The following is a 17,405-nucleotide window of genomic DNA, read 5'->3' as shown; positions in this document are numbered from 1 at the left end:
TATGCACACATAAATGTCTGCTTCATCAGCTGAGAGCCTAAAAGGAAAGATGCTCCAGGGGATTTCCTGGTGGTCCAGTGGTTAGGACCCTGGGCTTTTACTGCCAAGGGCTCAGATTCAGTCTTTGGTTAGAAAAACTAAGATCTGGCAAGCCGTGGGGTGTGGCCAAAAAAAAAAGGAAGATAAAGAAAAGATACTCCAAGAGCAACCTCAAATGCTTAGAAGGAACAGTATGGAGTATCTCAGAATTCTCAGGACCCTGGGTAAAACACTCAAAAGGGTTTTGCCTCAGAACTGGGGCAAATTACGTCTAGAATCAGCACTGCTCTGGGCCCATCTAACAAAGCTTAACCACAGGACCTGAAAGGATCAACATTTTCCACGTTAAAACTTAACTGCCTCCCAGAACAGGACTTAAGAATATTTATGTAAATACAAAATATCCATCATCAACAAAATCCACAATGTATGGTATCTAAAAATAAACTGTAAAGAAAAAAAAAACATGCACAGAAGCAGAAGAACATGATCCCTTCCACTCCTATTTACCCAAGAGAACTGGGAGCACCGTTCACACAGAGGTATGTACGTGAACCTTCCCTGCAGCTGCATCTGTAACAGCCAAGACCTGGACACAACCCAACGTTTATCAACAGTGTGGATAAACAGACCATGGTAAACTCAGACAGGGAATTTTAAAAGATGAACTGTTGATACACGCTGTCAGTGCAGATGAATCTAATTTGGCTGAGTGAAAGGGCTTAGAGTAAAAAGGGAACACGCGGTACGATTCCATCTATATAAAATTCTAGCAAATACAAACTGACTGAAGACAGAAAGCAGACCAGCGGTTGCTGTGGGAGAGAGGGAGGTATGGTGAGGGGAGGGACTACACGAGGGCACAAGTAGGCTTCGGGTGCCGGGGCTGCCGTTTGATTGTGCAGATGGCTGCACAAGTCTCCGTGTGTGTGCGCATCTGATTGCACTGTTTGGATATGTGAAGTTTTTATGTCAATAAAGCCAGCTACGGGGGTAGGGCAGGAAATACAGACTGGCAGAGCAAACAGTCTCACCCGTCCAATCTCCTAGGTGTAAATTTGCCCGTGAACACATTTTACAGAGGGCCCTCCCGAATCTGCAATTTACATAACTTAGAAATATCACCAAGGCAGCCGTTAGAGACAAGGATGAAAAATCGAATTTACAAATAAGAAATCATTTTATCTCTCAAATGAATTGGTAACAATAGCAATGAAAAGCCTAACTAGGAGACAAAGATTTTATGGATTATGAGATGATTCTAAATGATCAGAAGGTTTAACTAACCATGATAAGGAGAACTGGAGGGAAGTAAAAATGGATGACCACACACCCACCACCTTAGCGGCCAGTGGCCGAGAGTCAAGGACGTGTGTCTGGTCACTTTCTGTAAGCTTCCCTTTCTTCCTTTCTGCCATGGTGCGCGCCCTGTCACAAACACCACCTCAGTGCAGACCCCTGTGTGTGAGGTGAACAACGCCCACCCCAGCAGGCTCGCAGGTCATGCACTCTCAACCATGCTCTCCATGACACGGGTTTATCCGTGAACACGGCTGCCAGCCAACCTCCAGCCTCCCTCTCCCGCCGTCACTGAAGGTCAGTGCACAGTCTCGGAAACCATCTTCCTGGGGTGGGGACATGGGAGAAGACGGTGGGGGAGTGCGCCCTGGACACAAGGGGAGCCGTGGGGGTGGAAGAGCACAGAGACCTGCCACCAGACGCTGCCGGGAGAACCTTCTCGGTTCTCCCGAGGGAGCTGGGATAATCCGCGATCGGAGGGGAAAACCGCACACACACCTCCTGGCCGGTCCAATCCTGACTCCTCCAGTCCCAACCCAACACCCACTCCTGCCAAGAAGGACAGTGAAGTCAAGTCCACCTCCAAAGGAGCCTCCTTTAAATCAAGGGTGCAGTCTACACCACATTATCCCAGGGTGGCTTTGGCGGGGGCATGCTGCAAGGCTTGAAGAATCTTAGTTCTCTAACCAGGGACTGAACCCATGTCCCCTGCACTGGAGGCATTGGAATCCTAGCCACTGGACCTCCAGAGGAGTCTCCGGGGTGGCCTACATGTTGCCCAGAGAGATGGACTGCGCTGCGACTCCCTCTTTCCCAGTGAAGCTACCAGACTAGACCCCACATTTTACTGCTTTGTATCTGCCTCGCCTGATGCTTAATGTAGTTCTTTTTTTTTTTTTTTACCATAACCATCTTAAAATTCTTTTTTTACAGTTTTAATATTTTTTTTACTAAAGCATAGTTGATATGCCACATTGTATTAATTTCTGCTGTTCAGCAGAGCGATTCAGTTGTACACATACACATATATACATTCCTTTTTAAAATATTCCTTTGCATTACGGTTTATCATATGCAAAAGACCCTGATGCTGGGAAGGCGAAAGCAGAAGAGGGTGGCAGAGAATGAGATAGTTAGATCATCAACTCAATGGACGTGGATTTGAGCAAACTCTGGAAGAGAGTGGAGGACAGAGGAGCCAGATGTGGTGCAGTCCATGGGGTCGCCAAGAGTCAGACACAACTGAGCGACTGAACAACAGTGAAAAAAGTAATTTAGTTCTCCATGCTGCGCAGTAGGGCTTTGCTGCTCATGCATCCCATACGTGAAGGTTTACAAAAGAGGAGGGAGATGGTTCATATCCGTTTCCAGACAAGACAGTGATTTTTATTACAATAGGAGTCTCTGCTTTAAAGAAACATAAACTCACACCATTAAAAAACAAAGCAGCTGCCAGCTGAATTTCAAGCATTATGTGACTTATGTCCAGCTTTTATAAAGAGGACACACCGTGAGACGCCTCAAAAGCCCAGCGGCACGGGATGTCACGCTCTCACGGCTGCATATTTCAAGGCAGAAAGACGCAACCTCTCCTCCAGGTGACGCGAACACTGTTCTCTGCGGAAAAAACATTACTGAGTAAAGCTTTCCAGGAAGTAGTACGCTTACCTGTAATAACGGAGCCATCTGATCCTGGACCACTTCCTAAGTACTGGTATTCTGTAAAACTGAAGCTTCCGGAACTGTCCTCCCCAATAGACTGAGAAATCTCTTGAATGGTTCCCATCTCTTGTAGGAAGTCTGCCGAGAGCGGGCTTTCCAGGTCATCAGCCTCCAGTGGGGAGAGGGGACCGATGGGGCTCTCTGTGTCCACCATCTCCATTGGGAGGAGCTGGTCCCACTGCCCAGCTCCGATCTCCTGGGAGGAGAGAGAAGCCGTCAGTGAAAACACTGGAGACTTGGAGGGCCACTGGCTTTCATTGAACGGAAGCATCACTGGCCAGTGGACATGCCTGAACTCATAATCGAAAGAGTAACATTGTCAGCCATTCTCCTTCCGCTTGACTCTTGATAAGCTCAGTAAGAAAAGGAACATATTGTATTCTTCTTATTTTTTATTTTGGTCAAGCGGCTTGCAGGATCTCAGCTCCCTGACCAGGGACTGAACCCAGGTCCTTGGCAGTGGCAGAACCAAATCCTAACCACTGGGCCACCAGGGAACTCCCCTCAAAATGAAAAATCTCTAAACAAGAGCTCGTCTCAGGAACCAGAGCTGACCCGGCCGGGACTCCCTCTGCGTTGCCGTGTCCTCTGTGTATCGGAGGAAGACGGAAGTAGCAGCGGACACACGCTTCGTCCCCGCTGGCCCGGGGCAGCCCCTCCGGTGGGGACACGTCTGGACTGTCTGATGGGCACGCAAGGATGCAGGAGGGGGATGGGGAGGGCACAGCTCCACACGGCTGGCCAGGGAGGGCCTCACTTCAAAGGGCGCAGACCCCAGCAGGAACACGGCAGAGAGCTGTGCAGACATCTTGGGGAGAATGTCCAGCGAGAGTAGTGGCAAGCGCGGAGCCCCCAGGATGGATGCCTGCGGGGGTACTTGCAGGCACAAGCGGGTCGGTGTCCTCGGCTGGGGCCCCGGGGGGTTGCAGGGGCAGGAAGCTGGCGGGCAAGCTGGGGACAGAATTGTGTGTTCTCTGTGCCCGTGGGGTGCGCCGTGCAGGTAGGTGTTCCTAAGGTGACTACCCTGTGACGAGCACATCTGGGGTCACAAAAATCTAAACAGGGCAGTCCCCGGCAGTGCCAGGCTGTTTCAACTCACACACACGGAAGAACGCTCTCTACACGGGCATTTTCAGGCTGCAGCGTGCCCCCCAGATTCCTGTGTGGGAGTCCCGACGCCTGTGCGTGCCTGCCCAGTCATGTCTGACTCTTTGCGACCCAATGGATTATAGCCCAGCAGGCTCCTCTGTCCATGGGACTCTCCAGGCAAGAATACTGGAGTGGGTAGCCTTGCCCTCCTCCAGGGATCTTCCCAACCCAGGGATTGAACCCGCGTCTCCTGTGTCTCCTGCACTGGTAGGTGGATTCTCTACCACTGAGCCACCTGGGAAGCCCTAGGGCCCTAGAATGGGGTTGCATTTGGACATAATAAAGGGGTGATTACATTAAGATGAGGCCCTAATCCAATCTGGCTGGTGGAAATCTGGACACACAAAGAGACACAGGGGTGTACACATGGTTGAGGGGGGCGGCCCGTGAGGACACAGCGGACGGTGGCCCTGTGACCCAAGCAGAGGGGCCTTGAGAGGAACCAAAGCCGCCCACACTCCGATCTTGGCCTGCGTGCCACCTAGACGGTGAGAAGCAAACACTGTCGGAGGCTGCAACCCGTGACCCGCCCCGAGGGCAGCCGGAGTACGGGTACAAAGTCAAAGCACAGGTCCTCCCTGTGCTGACTGGGTTCACGCTGTTGCCCACACCTCTGAAACCACTTCCTGCGACCTTCAGACCAGGGCCCGGTCTCCTGCACAACATGGGCCCTGGTAACACACCTTCCCCACCTCGCCCTGGCTACCGGCCCCCGTGCCCCCGAGACCAGCGGCACGGGTCATCTCCCCATCTAGAACCCCAGCGTCAGCCCAGCCCCCTGCCTGAACCGACCTCCCCTCCCTGCCTTCCCGACGCCCCCTCCAAGTTCACCCCCCAGCCCAGCCTGGTCTCTCCTCGCCAACAAGGCCGACGAGGCAACATTCAGCTTCTGAAATGGTCTCAGGGAGGCCCACGCTCATGTTGAGGACAGGACCCGAGGGGTGCGTGCCACCAGTCCTGGCCAGGGCTCAGCGGTGGAGGGGGGGCGCTGTGGTCCCTCCACGACCTCGGAAGGCTGGGCTCTTGGGACCAAGGAAAGAAAGAAAAGAAAGAAAGAAGGAAAGGGAAGTCACTCAGTCGTGTCCAACTCTTTGCGACCCCATGGACTATAGCCTACCAGGGTCCTCTGTCCATGGGATTTCCCAGGCAAGAATACTGGAGCAGGTTGCCATTTCCTTCTCCAGGGGATCTTCCCAATCCAGGGATCAAACCTGGGTCTCCTGTGTTGCGAGCAGACACTTTACCCTCTGAGCCACCATGACCACGGAAGGCTGGGCTTTTGGGACCAAGGGAGAGGACCCTGCCAAAAGCAGACCTGTGGAATGTACTTGTGTCAAAGCATTTCCCATCTCAGCCCGGCTGCAAATCAATAGCAGCTTCAAGTGCAAAGATGAAGGGATGGTTTCCTTCCTTTAGAAACGAAAAATGGGTCCAGTTCACATACTTTTGTGAGAGTCACATCTCATGCCAGGATTCTGACAATAAATGATCATAGTCAATGATAACGCCATAGCGAAAAAGAAAAGGGAATCATTAAACTTCCATATGATTGAGAAGATATTATCATCTTTTAAATCAGACTGTAAATCTGCGATCTGTGCTTTTTTTTTATTGTATTTTATTCTGCATCATAATTGAATTTCTTCAAATGGCAAGTGAGATAAAGGGATTCCTTAAGATATTTTCTGGGAGGTCCCTGGTGGTCCAGTGATTACGACTTCACCCTCCAATACAGGGATGCAGGTTCCATCCCTGGTTGGGGAGCTAGAATCCCACACGTCTTGTGGCAAAAAAAACCAAACATAAAACAGAAGCAATATTACAAATTCAATAAAGATTTTAAAAATGGTCCACATCTAAAATAGATTTTTTTTTTTTTAAAAAAAGGTATTTTCCACCATGAACAAAAGATTCCAAAGTGCAGTCATTAACTTACTACCTCCACCATAAAACTCAACTTCAAAACTATACGAAAGCCAGGCAGGGGCCATGTTATCAACGGGGCCGCGACCACCTCCTCTGTGCCGTCATACTCAGTGCTGCAAGGAAAACACAGGTGGAGGCAGGCTTGTATTCCTGCAGACATCCTATCTTTCAACCAGGAGAGCCCAGATCCGGAGGAACTCAACTCTGACTACAAACGATGCTAGTCTCCCTGGCGTTCCAACAGGGAGTTGGAATGCTCTGCCATCTTATCGTTTTACCTTTCGGTTGCTTTCCAAGGGTACCTGAGATTTATGGAGAGAAACATCAGTGTTTCTGTTAATGAAGAGCTAAAGGATGTGAGAGTTGGACTATAAGGAAAGCTGAGTGCCAAAGAATGGATGGTTTTGAACTGTGGTGTTGGAGAAGACTCTTGAGAGTCTCTTGGACTGCAAGGAGATCCAACCAGTCCATCCTAAAAGAGATAAGTCCTGAGTGTTCATTGGAAAGACTGATGCTGAAGCTGAAACTCCAATACTTTGGCCACCTGGTATGAAGAACTGACTCACTGGAAAAGACCTTGATGCTGGGAAAGATTGAAGGCAGGAGGAGAAGGGGATGACAGAGGATGAGATGGTTGAATGGCATCACCGACTCAATGGACATGATTTTGAGCAAGCTCTGGGAATTGGTGATGGACAGGGAAGCCTGGAATGCTGCAGTCCACGGGGTCGCAAAGAGTAGGAAAATGACTGATCAACTGAACTGAACCGAAACGAGATCCCTGGGGAGTGAGACAACACCATGACCTCTGGCCAGAGGACCGGCCGCCACACATCACTGGACACACTGGCCCTGCCTGCTTCCAGCCAGAGCAGATAAGGGACACTGCCCTTTGGACGTTTCCACAGGTGAAGATGAGGCCGCGTGGCACATGCCGTACATCGTGGGCCTGCGGTTCCTGGCAGCCTCTGCACACCCGGCCTCCACACCAGTCACCTCTGCTCTGGGATCAGGAAGATCACGGCAAGTCCCTGCCTCTGGAGCCCACAGAACACAGTCACTGCCTGGTCGGCCAAGACGGGCAGCCAGGTGCCAGTTACCGTGCCCTGGCCCAGGGTCCTAGGTCCTCCAGGGCTTTAGAAGAGAGAAAAAGACACCACCAATGATGTCTCAGCAGCTCCCAGTGTAGCCAAGAGGCAAGACATCAGGAGGTGGTGCAAATGGAAGTCAAACAGGCCTCGGTTTCCAGGCAGGGAGCAGCGAGCGATGGGGTGGTGGGTGTTGAGGACACTGACCGGTAATAAAGCCAAGTTCCAACAGAGACGTGGGGGATGCATACTCCGTCCCCCTTCCTGGATGATCCATTCTGAGACTCACTGGCTTCTAAATGCATTTTTTTTCTCCCCTTTCTCATCCAACTTAAGTGTTAGAACCGTATCCCGTATATGGGAAACTCAAATGTAAACTGCTAAAATTCTACTTTTAGTAGAACACCGATCCGTCAAAATATTGATGGTCCAGTGGTTAAGACTCAGCCTTGCAGGGGGTGTGGGTTTGATCCCTGGTCAGGGAACAATTATATAACCCCACATGCTGAGCGGTGCAGTGAAAAAGAGATTTAAAACAAAATTAAATGAAAAAAAGAGAAATTAACAGAGTGAATCATAACCATGAAACTAAGCCTGAGAGACGAAACACACACACACACCTGGGCACCGTTGTCGTTTGCTGTTGTTCAGCCACTAAGTCACGTCCAGCTGTTTGTGTCACGGTGAAAGCAGTGAGCAGGAGTCCAAGTGGGCAGGAAAAGGCAGGCTTCACACAGGGAGGTGGGCGGGGGGTGCACCTTTATCCTGAGACGGGGACCGTGCCCGCGGCCTGGGAGGCCGACTGGCACGCATCACCGACTGCTCAGGAAAGGCGTGGACAGAGCGCCAGTCTGACTCTACCAGAGAAGCAGCAGAGAGAGGACTTGGAGAACGTTCAGTGACACAACAGTGCTTTGCAGAGAGTCAGGAAGTCTCATTATCTGATCGGAGTAACAAAGCGGGGACTCACTTGGCTGTTGTCTCCCGAGGGTGTTGCTGTGTCTCACCCATTTTTGTCCCCTTACGTTACTTTTTAAAGTTTTTGTTTAAAGTATTTATTTATTTAATTAGTTTATTCAGCTGTCCCAGGCCGTAGTGGTGGCATACGGGACCTAGTTCCCTGACCAGGAATCGAACCCAGGCCCCCTGCACTGGGAACGTGGAGGCTTAGCCACTGGACCGCCAGGGAAGCACCCCCGCGCACACACATTATTAACAGAGTTTCTTGGACCTAGGAGGCCTTTTGTAAATGTTCTCTGAAATAAAGTACTAAATAAAAGTTCACCATCTAAACATATTTCTATGCTGTGACATCACATACTCAAGAAAAAGAACAAGTGGAATTAGGCTGGAGTTCTCTCGCTCAGAACTTATGTTTGACTCAAAAGGGTCCAGATAAATAGCTGAGCAAACATCAGTCTTTTACTTTGCTTCTCTTTACCCTGCTCTGTTCAGTTCTTACCGTACCGTAAAGCCCTGCTAGATGGTCCCTTCTCAGGCCTGACAATGCTGCCTCTGAGCAATCTGCTGACAGCTGTCTTCACTCAGGTAAGTCTGACTACACTTCACTGAGTGATTAAAAGTAAAAGAGGGGATTTTTGTCAAAAGAGTGCCATTTGCGGGCAGACAAGCAGCTTTCAGACAAGGAATTCTTCCACTTTTCATCGACTCTGATTTACTACCTTGTCACATTCTTTATACTGTGCTGTACACCTTATGGAGATTACACAACTACTGAGATGACTTTTGGCTTAACTTGCTGGGTTAGGACTGGAAACAACATTTCAAAATAAACAAAATAATGCCAAAAAGCCCTCTGCAACTTTACCTCGCACCTGAAGTTCACTGAAATAGATTAATCATTAGGGCCTGCATAATGATTAACAAAGTATAGAAAGGCCTAGGAAACACGTCTGAAACAGAAGAGAAAGTTCCAGAGTACAATAAAAAGAAAACAAAGGACTGTGCATTTTAACGAATTAAATCAAACATGCTAGGAGCACTCTGCACAATAGGTTTGACTAGAGCTTTCTAGATCTTTTCCAACAACGCTTAAGACGTGAAATTTTGTAATCAAGAGTCTGGCAGGCAGAAATGGGAGACAAAAGGATGTTGTGAGCCTCTACACCTGTCTTTAAAGGTGCAAAGAGAATGTTCCCGATCATTTCTAAGAAATCTCCCTCCAGTTTTACAGAAAGGTCACACTCTATCATGTAGCTGTTCCAGCACTTCAAACCCACTCCTTCCCATGTTCCTGAAAATGGAGTTATCGTTCCGAAATATAATCTTACTTTTGTGGATGGTGATACCAAAATAACCACAGGCAAGTGGCCACTTTGGACACGCATTGGTGCCAGCTGCGACGGAAGGTGCGTGAGCTGAGAACCGAAGCCAGTGGATGCAGCCACTGTGGAAAACAGTATGGAGTCCCTCAAAAAACAAAAATGGAGTTGCCTGTGATCCAGCAATCCCACTCCTGGAGGGATATCCAGACAAAACTACAACGCAAAAAGATACGTGCATCCCTATGTTCTCAGCAGCACTATTTACAACAGCAGAGACGTGGAGACAACCTACCCGTCCGTGGACAGACGAATGGATAAAGGGGACGTGGCAAAGACGGATACATGACTACTACTCAGCCATAAAAAGGACAAAACAAAGCCAACAGCAGCAACGTGGACGGACTTAGAGATTACCATACCAGAGTGGAGTAGGTCAGAGAGAGACAAATGCCATATGACGTTGCGTATACGTGGAGTCTAAAATACGACACAGCGGGACCTACTTGGGAAACAGAGGCAGACTCACAGAGAGAGAGAACAGATTGCTGGCTGCCAAGGGGGGTGGGGGTTGGAGAGGGATGGTCTGGGAGTTTGAGGTTAGCAGATGAAAACTATTACACAGAGCGGAGGGACGACAAGGTCTTACTGCAGAGTACAGGGAGCTACATTCAACCCCCTGCGACGAGCCGTAATGGAGAAGAACATGAAAAACTGTATATGGCTTATATACATATAAGGCTACTATGTAGCTCACTCAGTAAAGAGTCTGTCTGCAGTGCAGGAGAGCCGGGTTTGATTCCTAGGTTGGGAAGATCCCCTGGAGAAGGGAATGGCAACCCACTCCAGTATTCCTGCCTGGGAAATCCCATGGACAGAGGAGCCTGGCGGGCTACAGTCCATGGGGTCACAGAGTCAGACACGACTGAGCAGCCCCACCACCACCATATGTGTGTGTATATACATATAACTGAATCGCTGTGCAGCGTGAATGAACACAACATTGTAAATCAAGTCGACTTCAATTAAGAAATAAATGTAAGAAGTTGTGAGCGAGAGTCCACGGAAATTAAATGCATATTTATGACACAAACGCTTTGACCCAAAGAAGACAGAACCAGGAGCAGCGGGGCGGACACTGAGCTTCTGCCGCTCAGACGACAGACCAACAGTGGAGGATCAGGGGCCCTGATGGTCACAGACCTGAGCAGTGACACCCCAGGCAGGGAGGGCCTGGTGGCTGTTGGAGGAACATCCCACGGACGACAGGATGTGAGTCAAGCTGGGGCTCACCGCTGGGATGGGAGCCGTGTTTTGTGAGCTTGGTGGGCTGTGTGCGTTCCCCTGAGCTGGTGACCATGCTTCTCCTGGAGACCTCTTAGGGGGGACCCACAGCTCCAGGGCAGGGGTGTGGGAGCTGAGACGGGGCGGGGAGGGGTGCAGGGGCACACCTGGAACCAGGCCCTCCGGAGCAGTTACTGCAGTGCTTTCGCTATGGGTCCACACTGGGGCAGGGGAGGCAGCCCTGGTCCACTGACAAAGGGGACCAGAGGCTCAAGAGGGACCTGCCTTATGCAGCCCAGACGTGAAGAGAGAGAAATAAACGAGAGACGGCAGAGTCAGTGTGATGAGGGCCATCTGGGGACACCCTGAGGGTCGGGGGGCCTCCACCAGGGAGGGGGTGTCCATGCTGAATGCTAAGAGGTGGCCATAAAGAAATGCAGCAGAAGAAAAAGGGTGAGGAGGCGTTTCTAAGAAAAGGGCACAGCCCGTGTGCAGAGACGACTTGAAACATCACTGAGTAGCTGAGAAGGCCAGGATCACCCACACTGAGGGGGCTGGACCCATGACCCGTGGCTGCACAGCAAACACCCCCCCGCTCAGCGGCTGGAACTCCATCCACTGTGCTTGCTCACAGTTCTGTGGGTCAGCAACTCGGGCTGGGCTGGCTAAATCTTGCTTGGTCAGCGGGTCATGGTGGCTGGGGGGGTCAGTGGGAATGGACACTGGGTCCAGGCTGGGCCCTTCTCACCACGTGGCCTCTATCCTAGCAGGCCAGCCCGGGGCTCCTGCAAGTGCCTTCGTCTTCCAAGAGGGAGTGTGGGAGCTTGGCGACCTCACTCATAAATACTGCATCACTTTGGCCAATTTCTGCGGGTCAAAGCGAGTCGGAGGTGAGCCGAGATCCAAGCGGTGGGGAAATGAGCCCAGCCTCCAAGAGGGAGCCCCAGAGAACCTGGGACCCTCTTTGGGGCAGCATGGGTCGGGGGTGGGGGCTTGCACAGGGGAAGAGGCTGCAGTGCAGTTGAGGTGTGTCACCGCTCACGGCTCAGGACTCAGCCTGTGGCCTCCACCTCGCAAGCAGGAAGCAGCCACGGAGGGATGCCTGCGGACGGTGACGTGGGAGGAGCTGCACTGGGCTTGTTCTGGCAGCAGGTGGGATCCAGAGTTAAATGAAAGCAGGCAGGGTGAGAAGCAGCAGGACTCCTCCAGAGTGAGTGGTAACTGCTCCCTGTAAGAGGAGACACGCCCCAGGGCTGATCTGGGGAGGTGGGAGGGAAGAGAACAAAGACCTAACATGGCCAGCGGGCAGGGATGGAGCAGGGAACTCGGATGGAGCCTGGGCTACACCTCCTCCCCAGCTCAGGTAACTGGGAGACAAGGTGATGCCATGAAACCGGGAGCATGAAGAGAAGAGCCGGTTCCCAGAGCGGAGAGTCACGGAGAGGGAGGGTGGCGAATTCAGGGGCAGGCTGTGGTGGTGTCTGCGGGACATGCAGGCTCAGCCTCTATCAATGCCTCCTCTTCCGGAAAGTTCTGAGGATGTTACCAGCGTTCGCCTCCTACAGCTCTTAGCAGCAGCAGCAGCGGGCGGGCAGATGAAGCCCCATCCTGCTCTGGGTGACCTTGGATACCTGAAACGCAGTCTCAACAGCTGCGATGGGGTTACTAACATCCACACACTGGCTGGCCCGAGCGTGTGTGGATCGACTGTCCCTCCTCCTTCCTCAGGTCCCCCCGCCCTACCCCCACCTTTATCCCTTAATCACGCCCTTCCTCCTGCCTGGCTGGACCTTAAAGAAGGCTGAGAGCCGAAGAACTGATGCTTTTGAACTGTGGAGCTGGAGAAGGCTCTTGAGAGAGTCCCTTGGATGGCAAGGAGAGCAAACCAGTCCATCCTAAAGGAAGTCAACCCTGAATATTCACTGGAGGGACTGGTGCTAAAGCTAAAACTCCAATACTTTGGCCGCCTGATGCGAAGAGCTGACTCACTGGAAAAGACCCTGAGGCTGGGAAAGATTGAAGGCAGGAGGAGAAGGGGACGATAGAGGATGAGATGGCTGGATGGCATCACCTACTCGATGGACACGACTTTGAGCAAGCTCCGGGAGTTGGTGAAGGACAGGGAAGCCCGGTGTGCTGCAGTCCATGGGTTTTCAAAGAGACAGAAACGACTGAACGACTGAAGTACAACAAAGACAAGAGCAAGCTGATGGAAACATAAGCTCAAAATGCCCCTGGGTGGGCTGAGCTGAACACCAGGAGGAAGGGGAACGAGGCAGCATCTGTATTAGATTCTGCAAGTACCAAGAAGGATGTCGGAGACCGGTGAGGCCTTCACGCTGCTGAAACAGAGTGAGACAGAAGGAAGCAGACTACTCGAGGCCGACTGAGGGCGTCAGCCCCAACCGTATTTCCACCGCCTGCCCTGCGGTGCTGAGAGCCTAGACAAAGGTTTTACGGGACAGAGAAAAGTCCCTTTATCTTTAACTTCTCCGGGCCAACTCACTGAAATCTAAGTTTGTTCTAAACCAAGAGAAATCAAGTAGAAAGACGATTACTTTTGGTAGTTGTATATCCTGGAGGCTAATTTTGGCTTTTTGATTTCAGAAACTTGATAACAGATGTGTCCATTATTTTCTTTTTTAAAAAACCATTTAAAAAAAAATCAAAGTGTAGTTAATTCACAATGTGCGTTAGTTCCAGGTGTACAGCAAGGTGGCTCAGTTACACACATGTGCACATAGGTATGTTCTTTTTCAGATCCTTCCTCTTACAGGTTATCACAGGACAGTGCGTGTAGCTCCCACGCTGCACAGCAGGTCACCGATGCTTGTGTGTCTCACACACAGCAGCACATGTCTGTTGTGCGTGCATGCTCAGTCGCTCCAATCATGTCTGACTCTTTCTGAGCCCATGAACCGTAGCCCACCAGGCTCCTCTGTCCATGGGAATCTCCAGGCAAGAATACTGGAGTGGGTTGCCATTTTCTCCTCCAGGGGACCTTCCAGCCCAGGGATCAAACCCACGTCTGTCGCTGTCTCCTGCACTGCAGGTGAATTCTTTACCTACTAAGCCACCTGGGAAGCCCGCATATCTGTTAATTCCTGCTGATTTATCCCTCCCCAGGACCATCCCCTCGGGAAACCATAAATTTGTTTTCTAGGTCTGTGAGTCTGTTTCTGATTCATTAATAAATTCACTGATATTGCTTTTTTAGATTCCACAGGTAAGTTACACCATACAATCCAAGTCTTTGTCTGACTCACTTCACTTAATGTGATCATCTCTAGGTCCAATCTGTTGCTGCAAATGGCAGAGACGTGGCCGTGTCCAAACCACTCTCCTTTAGCTCCTGTTTCGGTTCTGGATGCGGTCAGAGGCATCGCATTCAACATTGGGCCACAGCGGGCAAGGTCTGAGCATCCTCCCATTTTTCCAGTCTGACATGGAGCCACAGAGAGTCAGACACGGGGACTCAGAGTAAAGTGGGCCTCCTCTAGTGACAACGTTCGGAGAGACAGGAGGGACCAGAAGTTTCTGGGGAGACAAGCTCTCTCCAGCAATGCTCTGAATGCCCAGAGCCAGCTCAGCCTGCAGAACCATCTGGGAATTCAGCATCAGCCCTTCTGTAAACGCACTCAGAGGAGCAACTTCACGGACAAGGTCCCACTTTCTGGGAGGTGAGAACCACTTTTTGGACATTTTCATAAACCACGCTAAGCTACAAAACCAATCGGTGCGTCCAGCGTCCAGAGGGGCTGCCTCTGTCTCTCTTACCCCACTGAACAATGATGCGTGCTCACATCAGTGTCTCTTGCTCTGCAGCGAATGAGACGACAGCAAGAGAAAAGCCAAATCTGGGATAGTAATACAATGGTGTCACTGGGTTCATCCTCCTCCATAAGGATGAAGAGATTGGGGAAAAATCCTCCTCGTCTCTCCAGCAGTTCTATATGGACAACTGATACACAATATTACAATTTTATTTCTACCGTCACCAAGGGATGGCTTCTCTTCAGCTTCATGGGTCTGTGAGCGGCTGTGATAGGCATAGTGGGGAGACCACCGACTAAGAAAACACTCTCATTCTTGAGCTCCAAGTAATTGGGGGGGACGGTGGAAGGTAAAACATGCTCACCAGTAAGCACCCAGGAAAACAGATGCAAGCTGGCACTGAGTATTGGAGATGGAGAGTTTCAGGGGGAAACCCGATTACCACACTCAAAAAGTCAACAGGAGCTTAGCTTTGCAGAAGTTCAAACATTTTTTATTTTCCTTATTGTTTTTATTTTTGTGATTTTTTTTTTTACGGTGCCATTCAGCCTGTGGAATCTTAGCTCCCTGACCAGGGACCAAACGTGTCCCCCAGCAGTGGAAGACCACCAGGGAAGTCCCAAAACTACTTTTTAAAAAATTTATTTGCTTTTAATTGGAGGATAATTGCTTTACAATATTGTATTGGTGTCTGCCATACATCAACACGAGTCAGCCATAGGTATGCATATGTCCCCTCCCTCCTGAATCTCCCACCCTCTAGGTTGTCACAGAGCAGGTTTGAGCTGCCTGCATCATAGAGCAGATTCCCGCCGGCTACGCGTTTTCCGTATGCTACGCGTTTTCCGTATGCTACGCGTTTTCCGTATGCTACGCGTTTTCCGTATGCTACGCGTTTTCCGTACGATACGCGTTTTCCGTATGGTAGTGCACACATTCCCATGCTACCCGCCCAGTCCGTCTCACCCGCTCCTTCCCCACTGGGTCCACAGGTCTGTTCTTCGTGTCTGCCTTGCCACTGCCGCCCTGTAAATAGGTTCATCAGTACCATCTTCCTAGATTCCATACACATGCCTTCATATACAATATTTGCAGGACTTCTTTTTTTAAACTCAAACTTTAATCTTAGCCCAGAGATTAGGAAATGTGCCTTCTGGAGTCACCAGAACTGCCACAGCTGCACAGGAGTTGTGTAACTCTGGAGCTGACTTACAAAGTCCCTAAGGGTAGGGGGATAAAGGCCATCATCTCCCAGAAAGCAAAGCGAAAAGGCAGATGGAAATGGGAGAAGACAGAGGAGAAAGTGAGAGGAGCAGTCCAGGGGTGAGGCTTAACCAAGCAAAGATGTCCCAGAGGGAGGGAGGCGGGGAGCTGGGGCGAAGGAAAAGATCCGCGAGAACTGCTCTCAGAACTGAAGGCTGTGCGTTGCCAGGTCCCCAGTACAGGGGGTGAATGCAGACCCACATCACAGCAGAGCACGGGGAAATTCTGGAGCACACTGGGACCAAGAGAGGCCACCAGACCCTCCCAGCTTTCAGAGGGGGCACACGTGCCCCATGCAAAGCGTCAAATACAGTACATCCCCTACTTAGGAGTGAGCTCCACCCCACAGCACATCTCTAAGTCCAACAAAGTTAGCCGAGGTACCCAACTCACACAACGGGCTGTATACTTGCTGCTTTAGTCTCGAAGTTGTGTCCAACTCTTTGTGACCCCATGGATTATAGCCAGCTAAGCTCCTGTCCATAGGATTTCCCAGGGAAAAATACTGGAGTGGGTTGCCATTTCCTTCTCCAGGGGATCTTCCCAAACCAGGGATTGAACCCAGGTCTCTTGCATCTCCTGCACTGGCAGGCAGGCTCTTTGCCACTGAGCCACCAGGGAGCCCGGGCTCTGTAGCACTGCACTGCAATAGGTCTATAACACTTTCACACAGATAATACCTAAAAACAAACAGATACAAAAAACAAGGAAAACCCTTTTAACCTTACAGTACAGTACCTTGAAAAGTGTAGTAGTGACTGCAGAATGAAACTAAAAGACGCTCGCTCCTTGGAAGGAAAGCTATGCCAAACCTAGACAGCATGTTAAAAAGCAGAGACATCACTTTGCAAACAAAGGTCTGTCTAGTCAAAGCTATGGTTTTTCCAGTAGTCATGTATGGATGTGAGAGTTGGACCATAAGGAAGGCTGAGCACCGAAGAATGGATGCTTTTGAACTGTGGAGCTGGAGAAGACTCTTGGGAGTCCCTTGGACTGCAAAGAGATCCAACCAGTCCATCCTAAAGGAGATCAGTCCTGAATATTCATTGGAAGAACTGACACTGAAGCTGAAGCTCCAATACTTTGGCCACCTGATGTGAAGAACTGACTTATTGGAAAAGACCCTAATTCTGGGAAAGACTGAGGGCGGGAGGAGAAGGGGACGACAGAGGATGAGATAGTTGGATGGCATCACCGACCCAGTGGGTATGAGTCTGAGCGAGCTTTGGGGGATAGTGAAGGACAGGGAAGCCTGACTTGCTGCAGTCCATGGGGTTGCAAAGAGGCGGACACGCCTGAGCGACTGAACAACAAGAAGAGTACTGCAGCTGGCACACAGGGGCTCGCAGCAGTGCCAGCTGCATCACCGCTGCTTTCACATTGGTTCCTGGACATCCTCGGCCGGAAACAGAGATGCCGTGCACTGGGCTCACAAGCACAGCCACTTGCAGAGCATGCACACAGCAACGTGCGCCAGGTACCTGAGCCAGCGGACACAGCTGGACACGTAAACGCAGGTTCAAATCTTTGAAAGTTTGCAACGTGAGGGCTCATATGTAGGCGCCTTGACTTCCTGCTT

At 50.6% G+C, this 17,405-nt stretch overlaps 1 protein-coding gene across 5 annotated transcripts in view; it reads right to left on the bottom strand.

The window, feature by feature from the left end:
* PPARA (peroxisome proliferator activated receptor alpha) overlaps positions 1 to 17,405 on the bottom strand; it is a 74,898-nt gene that overhangs the window by 26,849 nt on the left and 30,644 nt on the right. For 2 of the 5 annotated variants that reach the window (XM_005207472.5, NM_001034036.1), the window contains 1 exon segment: positions 3,007 to 3,256. The exons of 1 other annotated variant lie outside the window; for it this stretch is intronic. In XM_005207472.5, coding sequence (XP_005207529.1) covers positions 3,007 to 3,220 — 214 coding nt within the window. In that variant the 5' untranslated portion in view covers positions 3,221 to 3,256. 5 annotated transcript variants of the gene reach the window in all.

The sequence above is a fragment of the Bos taurus genome, chromosome 5, assembly GCF_002263795.3.
Source record: "Bos taurus isolate L1 Dominette 01449 registration number 42190680 breed Hereford chromosome 5, ARS-UCD2.0, whole genome shotgun sequence".
Lineage (NCBI taxonomy): Eukaryota > Metazoa > Chordata > Mammalia > Artiodactyla > Bovidae > Bos > Bos taurus.
The sequence above is the reverse complement of the archived record's forward strand: the minus strand, read 5'-3'. Positions and strand labels throughout refer to the sequence as shown.